The sequence below is a fragment of the Mastomys coucha genome, chromosome X (assembly GCF_008632895.1).
Source record: "Mastomys coucha isolate ucsf_1 chromosome X, UCSF_Mcou_1, whole genome shotgun sequence".
Lineage (NCBI taxonomy): Eukaryota > Metazoa > Chordata > Mammalia > Rodentia > Muridae > Mastomys > Mastomys coucha.
Window position 1 is genome coordinate 765,759 of NC_045030.1, and position 8,513 is coordinate 774,271.

The window sequence follows — 8,513 nt, forward strand, 5'->3', positions numbered from 1 at the left end:
AAAATATTTTTAGAAGTCCCCATTCCAACTCCTGCCTAACACACCCTCAAGTTTGTAGCACCGGCCTCCATTCTCAGGATGGAGACCCAAGCTACTCCTTATAGTAGTTCCCTCAAGTAATGCCACATTCCAGGGTACAGTTTTCCAAGAGGCCCACCCATACACCTGCCCCACCCTGCAAAGGAACCCCACCCAAACCTCTAGCAGACTGTCTGCCAAAGAACTGCCCTTTCCTTTCAGACCCTGACATCACATGTTTCCTGAGGCAGGGTGGGGTTGCTGAGAACCTGAGCCAGGAAGGGTCTGTGGAGAACTGTTCAAGGGAAGAGATGACTCATACATCCAGTGGGACTGAACATGACATCTACTTCTGGATTCATCTACAGACCCTAGGTGTGTCTTGTCCCACAGTTAACCTGGGATACTTGCAGTCCTACCCATTCTCTTTATAAACCTCACATCAGCAGTGCTTGATTTGTGCAGCTTTCTGCCACAATTAGGAATGAACTCAAGGTCTTTGAGTCCCTGCCTCTCAGTTCTGGCCATTTCCCACAAGGCTCCAGCCCCACTAATCTTGGCCTTCTTCAAGTGGGATATACTTTTTCTCACCCTCTAGGCCTTTGCCTGTTCCTTCTGCCTCAATCAGATTCTCTCTAGTTTCCTTGGCTATAATACTTCTTCAAAGCTGTTTTTTTTTTCCTGATACCCCTCCAGAAAGAGACAATTTTAGCATCCACTATTATGAGGCATTTCACTTGCCACGGTTTGCAATTATTTAGGGCTTTGCTTATTTATCTCCCACATAAGAACACGTGTTCTATGAGAGCAGGTGCTGTGTTTGTCTTAGTCACATCTTTATGCACAGCATTCAGTAGTTGAATACAACTTGCTGAGTGAATCTCCACCACCAAGCCATGCTTTCTAAAAATAGTGAGCCTCATTGCCTATCTGCACACTCTGCTTACTGCTTTCTCAAGTACCACCTTGAATATTGCCTCCTCATGAGGCCTCCTAAAATTTCTATCTCCCTCATTCTGGGCCGTGAGTTATTCTTCAAAGACTTGTCATACTTTTAACATCATTATGTGCTTGATTATCCATTATTCAATACTAGGAACCCCTAGAGGCTAGAGAAGCAGTTATTTGCCTCTATATACCAAACCCAAAGGCAGAAACTTGTGTTCAATTAAAATCTATTACTGAGGATTTATCAGTGTGGTAACTAAGACTACAGACATTGGTGTTTCAGAGCCTGTTTAATATCTATGTCTGCCAGTTACTACTGTGCAACATTAAAGCTCCAGTTTCTTTGCCTATAAATGATTATACTACCAACCTCCTCTCATAGCGGTATTAAAACATTTGTAAAGTTATTTTTTTCAATACCTGATGCACATAAAGGTATTAGTAAGGCATAGTTAGGAAAATATTGGTTATTTTACTTGAAGGAAGGAAAGCGAATCCTGTTTGTTAGTATATTATAGAGCAGTGAAAGTCCCACGCTGATCTCATCAAGTTGCCAAGAACTTGTTGAAGCTGATGGCTATCTGCATTCACTAGAGAGCCCTGTGGTATAGGAAGCTGGGGAAAGTATCTAATTTAGATACTCAAACAGAATAGGGCATGGCATGGATAACTAAATACACGTGGGATCGTGGAACCAAAATCCCAAAGATATGCCGTGAACCAAACTTAAAAAGTGGTTGATACAAGGGTGGTAGCATAGTGCATTCAGAATGAGAAAGTCTAGAGTTTAAATCTCATCTCAGCCAGCCAGTGTCTACAGAATATTTGCAAGTTACTTTTAATTTCACTGTGCCTTATTTTATCTTTAAAATTAAGTTGATTACCCCAAGACAGCAAATGGTAGTGCCTGTCATTAGGATGAAATATAGTAATGGGGTGATAGTGTCATGTATGAGCCTTCAGATGGTTGCTTGTTTCTGTCCTGTCTGAGGCCACGCGAGTTTTCCTAGCTCAGTAGCATGCAGTCTTTGCCTTCAAAGAGCAACCAACCACATAAATAGGCCTCCACAAGAATGCAGCTGGGCATTTCTTAATTAGTTTAAGAGGTATAACAATCTGTAAAACACGGGGACTCATAAGGTACTTAGCTGCCCTGTGGCCAGGAAAAGATTCTCAGTAGGACCTAAGGCAATTTTTTTTCTTATGGTGTGGCTTGAATGAGAAATCAGCTTGGAACCAGCTTTAAAAATCTTACAACCCTTTCAAAACCATGCTTGACCAAAAACAATCTGCTCACTAATAAAAAACAACACACCAAAACTCCTTTCCGTCTACACATCTCCCCTCTTCTCTCCCCTATAAGATTGTAAGGGGTGTAAAATCTCACCTCTGGGAGGCCTTACTGTGTTGGCCGACGGCTTTATCAGCCTCACCATTTTAGCTCCAATCGTGCGGTTCTCCCTCGGATGGCCAAGCGGGTCAGCCGAACGCTGGTATAACTTCAGCATGTACCTCAGTGGATATCCTTGGGGCCATTGCTTCACCTCCTTGCCAGAGGCTTCTTTGGCCAGATCCAAAATCGAGGGCAATGTAGGGTTGTCAGCAAGGAGGGCGGTGGAGGGCAACCCTGCCTTTGCCATTTGGACCTTCTGTTCCATAGAAAGCACCATTCCGCACAAAAGAATTCTAAGAACTGTGAAAAGGGCCATCTTGTAAAGCTTGGTGCTTGTCAACAGATTTCTAACCAAGTCCAAAGAACATCAGTCTGACCTCTTCCACGTCCTGGTTTAACAAATACCAAAGGACAGGGCAAGAAACAAAAAGAAACGCCGGCTGGCAGACCCTATCTTACTTCCTGTGGGAGAATCTTCTGGGCCAAAGCAAGTCTCCTGACTAGGCTTCTTGGCATGAAAACAAACAGAAAAAGCAAGTGGGACAAGGCAGCATGCCCTTCCCACTCCCCATTGGTGGGAAATACACACTATTTCTCAGACAGGCTAAAGTAACCGAAGAGGAGAGGCCCATTCCAGGAACCTGGCCTGCACCCAATATAATAGGTTAAAAGGAAGCCGCTTTACCCCCACCACTCCCACTCTCAGCTGCCACAGATTTAAAGGCAATCCCTCAATCAGGCCTTAAAGGGACAGAAGTCTCCTATTCCCATCCAACTTATTTGCCTCTTAGTGAAGCATTTCACAGAAATGTGGTGCACTCCTGGCTTGTGGTGAAACGACAAGGGGTGGTTATTATGAATTTAAACTGAACTTTGCAAAGGGGGAGTGGGAGTGGAGAGAGACAACTTTTGGAATGTAATTATTGGTGATGACGACGATGATAAAACCCATAAAGAAGTATGTAAACTCCTGTTTCCAGCCTCTATCACACACTATCTGGGGATAATGTCTCAACAGGTGCTCCAAAGGTTTATTGAAACACTAGAATGTGAAAATCATGGTGTGGGTGTGGCTACTTGAGCTTCTAGAAGAATCCCCAGGGGTAGTTCTCAATACTGGCTGTACATTGAAATCAGCTGAGCAGCTTCAACCATTCTGCTTACCTGAATGTCATTCCCGGGGATTCTGCTGTAATGGGTCTGAGATGTTACCAGGCCATGAGGATTTTTTTTTTTTGTAAGTTCACAGGTGCCTGTGATATGTACTTCAATTTGAGAACTCCAACTTCGAATTTTCTGGTTTATCGTGGGAAATGCTGAGTAGGTTTCCCCTGAGAAACCCAAGGCGATGGGAGATGAATTTGTGGGAGCATGTCTGAGCTAGATGCCTAATGGAAGGCAACAGGGCTAGGCCAGTTGGTTTAAGTTGTCCTGGGCAACAGTTGTGTTGAAAGAGATGATAAGTTATGGACTTAACTCGTGCCCCAAATCTGTTAGAGGTTTGGTGGGAACATGAGGCATGAAGTCAAGGCCTGAGTTTGGTGAGTGAGGCCTGACTTGTGGGAGACACCTCATAATGTGAGGTCTAGGAACAGGCAGCATTATCATGCAAGAAGCATTGGCTTTGGAGTTCATTTTGGGTTTTTGTTTGTTTGTTTCTCTTTGACTTTTACGAACCAGAGGTCAAAGGTTTCATCTATTTTTGAGACCTACTATACCACAAATTCATACAGTGTAGGTCCCACCAGCAGTTGCTCCTCCTCAAATGTGCTTTTTGTCTCAGTAGAGCAGACTAGAGCTTCAGTTGAACACAGGGTACTTGCTCTTTTGGCTTTCTACTTGAAGTTTGTTCTTTTGGGTTTGGATAGCATACAAAATCATGAGTTTCACTGTGTTATTTCATACATGTATGTCACTATACTTTGCTCATATGCACCCCCCATGAATCTCCTCCAACAAGTAGTCTGCCCCAGGCTCTCAAATCCTGCAGAAAATGTGATATTTGTCTTTCCATTTTCCCTCATTACCATGTTTTGTTTCTCCACCTCTTCATCTCTTTCTATATTCTGTGTATGAGGAAAAAATGATAAAAATGATGATGAAGTCTGGCTTATTTTTTGCAATACAATGGTCTCCAGTTCATCTATTTTCCTCCAAGGGCCATACTTTTGCTCTTTTCCTTTATTTTTTAAAAAGATTTATTTTAAATTATATGTATTACAGGTGAGTACAGGGACTCACAGAAGCCAGAAGAGAAAGTCCCAGAAGGTTGTGAACCTTCCAACACATGTGCTGAGAACTAATTGGATTCCTCTGAAGAACAGTGCAGGTTCTTAAGCAGTAAGCTATCTTTTCAGCCTCACCATTGATCTTCTTTACAACCAGATAAAATGTGTGTGTGTTCACAGGTATATCACATTTTCTTTATCCATTCAACTGTTGATGGACACCTGTGGCTTCTCTTTCCTGGCCATTTATGTTTCTTCATAAATTTCAAGAAACTACCTTGGCTTTTATGGTGCTTGATATATCAGCACACAACTTAATTTTTTCTTGACAATAATATTGTCTTTAACATGCTTATTTAGAAGAATGCCTATATCATAATGGAAAAATGCTGTAGACTTTTCTCCCTTTGCCATAGTATTCCTCGTGAGGCACCTGGTCTATTTAGTCTCTATTATCACCTTTCTTTTATATTTCCAAAGGCAAATTCCAGGTCCATCACTTGTTACCTTGATACTGGGGCAATTTACTCAGTTTCTCTTTGCTTCCAATCTCCTCATGAAAAATAACCTCTCAATCTTCTAAGAGGTAAAATGAAATTTATGGAGATTTATGGAATTTATATATATATATATAAAACGCTTATAAGAGTGAGTAGAACAAGGTAAGTATTGAATGTAGGTCAGTTTTCATTATCTGTGATCCATGCTGCATGCCTCATAAAGCTAGGGCTTACCTGGATGAGTTTATTCCAGCTTGGTTGGTTATAGAAAGGCAGCCAATAAGCCCTCTCAGCCTTCAATATCCTCCCGCCCATCTCTCTCATTTTTTTTTCCTGTAGTATGAGAATTGAACTTGGGCTTGGCAAATGCTGGGAAGGCACTGTACAACCCACAGCATCTTTTAATTTTGAGACAAGGTCTTACCAAGTTGACCATGCCTACCTTGAACTCCCTCTGTGATGCAGGCAGGCCTTGAACTTACCATCCTACTGCATACCTATGGTTATACATCAGTGCCAAGAATCCTGATCTCTTCCCTGTCTCAACCACTTCTCAGTCTTCCTAATGCTGTCTTTGCTATTTGGCCCTTGCCTTTAATTAAACTACATATCTTATATTGGATTCTACATAATAATATGAACTAATAGGCTAGCCAGCAAGGGGTCCATATAAGGATTTGACCATGAGTTTCTTTGATGTGTCAGTCTTCTTATTTTTTAGAACATGATTTTAATATTTTCAACTGTTGCTATTCAACAAACAGAATAATTATTTAAAGATATATTTCTTGTTATGTCTCCCTTTTCATTTCTGATTTTATTAATTTGGATACTGTCTCTGTGCCCTCTGGTTAGTCTAGCTAAGGGTTTATCCATCTTGTTGATTTTCTCAAAGAACCAGCTTCTGATTTTGTTGATTCTTTGTATAGTTCTCTTTGTTTCTATTTGGTTGATTTCAGCCCTGAGTTTGATTCTTTCCTGCCCTATACTCCTCTTGGGTGAATTTGCTTCTTTTCATTCTAGAGCTTTCAGGTGTGCTGTCAAGCTGTTAGTGTAAGCTCTCTCCAGTTTCTTTTGGGGGCACTCAGAGCTATGAGTTTTCCTCTTACCACTGCTTTCATTGTGTCCTGTAAATTTGGGTATGTTCTGCCTTAATTTTCATTAAATTCTAAAAAGTCTTTAATTTCTTTATTCCTTCCTTGTCCACATTATCATTGAGTAGAGTGTTGTTCAGCTTCCATGTGTATGTGGGCTTTCTGTATTTTTTGCTGTTATTGAAGACCAGCCTTAGTCCATGAAGATCTGATAGGATACATGGGATTATTTCAATCTTCTTGTATCTGTTGAGGCCTGTTTGTGACGATTATATGGTCAGTTTTGGAGAAGGTACTATGAGGTGCTGAGAAGAAGGTATATCCTTTTGTTTTACATAAAATGTTCTATAGATATCTGTTACATCCATTTGGTTCATAACTTCTGTTAGATTCACTGTGTCTTTGTTTAGTTTCTGTTTCCATCATCTGTCCATTGCTGAGAGTGGGGTGTTGAAGTCTCCCACTATTATTGTGTGCAGTGCAATGTGTGTTTTGAGCTTTAGTAAAGTTTCTTTTATGAATGTGGGTGCCCTTGCATTTGGAGCATAGATGTTTAGAATAGAGAGTTCTTCTTGGTAGATTTTTTCTTTTTTGAGTATGAAGTATCTTTCCTTATCTTTTTTGGTAAATTTAGGTTGAAAGTCAATTTTATTCAATATTAGAATGGCTAATTAGAATTACTCCAGCTTGTTTCTTGGGATCATTTGCTTAGAGAATTGTTTTTCAGCCTTTTACTCTGAGGGAGTGTCTCTCTTTGTCACTGAAGTGTGTTTCCTGTATGCAGCAAAATGCTGGGTCCTGATTACATATCCAGTCTGTTAGTCTACATCATTTTGGGGAATTTAGTCCATTGATGTTAAGAGATATTAAGAAAAAATGATTACTTCCTGTTATTTTTGTTGTTAGAGATGGAATTATGTTTGTGTGGCTATCTTCTTTTGGGCTTGTTGAAAGATTATTTTCTTGCTTTTACTAGGGTGTAGTTTCCCTCCTTGTGTTAGTGTTTTCCATCTATTATCCTTTGAAGGGCTGGATTTGTGAAAATATATTGTGTAAATTTGGTTTTGTCATGGAGTATCTTGTTTTATCCATCTATGGTAATTGAGAGTTTTGCTGGGTATAGTAGTCTGGGCTGGCATTTGTGTTCTTGTAGGGTCTATATTATGACATCTGCCCAGGATCTTCTAGCTTTCATAGTCTCTGGTGAGAAGTCTGCAGTAATTCTGATAGGCCTGCCTTTATATGTTACTTGACCTTTTTCCCTTACTGCATTTAAAAGTCTTTCTTTGTTTAGTGCATTTGGTGTTTTTGATTATTATGTAGTGGGAGGATTTTCTTTTCTGGTCCAGTCTATTTGGAGTTCTGTAGGCTTCTTATATGTTCATGGGCATCTCTTTCTTTAGATTAGGGAAGTTTTCTTCTATAAATTTGTTGAAGATATTTACTGGCCCTTTAAGTTGGGAATCTTCACTCTCTTCTATAACTATTATCCTTAGGTTTGGTTCATTTCCTTCACCTGTTTGATTGTGTTTTGCTGTAGTTCTTTAAGGGGTTTTTGTGTTTCTTCTTGAAGGGCTTCTAGCTGTTTATCTGTGTTCTCCTGTATTTCTTTATTTATTTCTGTATTTATTTGTGTCCTTCTTAAAAGTCCTCTATCACCATCACGAGAAGTGATTTTAGATCCGAATCTTGCTTTTCTGGTGTGATGCTGTGTCCAGGACTTGCTATGGTGGGAGAATTGGGATCTGATTATGCCAAGTAACCTTGGTTTCTGTTGCTTATTTTCTTATACTTGCCTTCTGCCATCTGATTATCTCTAGTACTACCTGCCCTTTCTATATTTGACTGGAGCCTGTCCTAACTGTGATCCTGGTTGTGTCAGAGCTCCTAATAGGTCAGCTGTCTCTATGATCCTGTGATTCTGAGATCCTGTAATCCTGAGATCCTGGGTGTGTCAGAGTTCCTGGGAGTCAAGCTGCCTCAGGGACCCTGAGATCCTGATGTGACCAAGCTCCTTGTTCCTGTGATCCTGTGATCCTATGGACCTGGATGTGTTAGAGCATTTGGGAGCACAGCTTTTTCTGGGTATTGTGGGACTGGCTGCAGAGTTAGCACCCAAGGTCTGCTCAGAGCACCTCTGATCCTATGATCCTGGGCGTTTTGTAGTGCCTGGGAGTGGAGCTTCCTCTAGGTGTTGTTTGACTGACTGCAGAGTTCAAGCCCAAGGTCTGTTCAGGGCACCAGCCCAGACAAGAAGGAATCTGTGCCACTGGTCGGGCGGAGTTCTTGGGTGCCTGGGTCCCGATGGTCCCATTTACTTCCGGTGTTGGGG

General features: G+C 41.1%; 1 protein-coding gene across 1 annotated transcript in view; it reads right to left on the reverse strand.

The window, feature by feature from the left end:
- The window catches only part of Bmp15 (bone morphogenetic protein 15), a 4,975-nt gene extending 2,056 nt beyond the window's left edge, over positions 1-2,919 (reverse strand). The window contains exon 1 of the mRNA XM_031373013.1: positions 2,354-2,919. Coding sequence (XP_031228873.1) covers positions 2,354-2,675 — 322 coding nt within the window. The 5' untranslated portion in view covers positions 2,676-2,919. The remainder of the gene's footprint in view (positions 1-2,353) is intronic.
- Between the last annotated feature and the right edge of the window lie 5,594 nt (positions 2,920-8,513).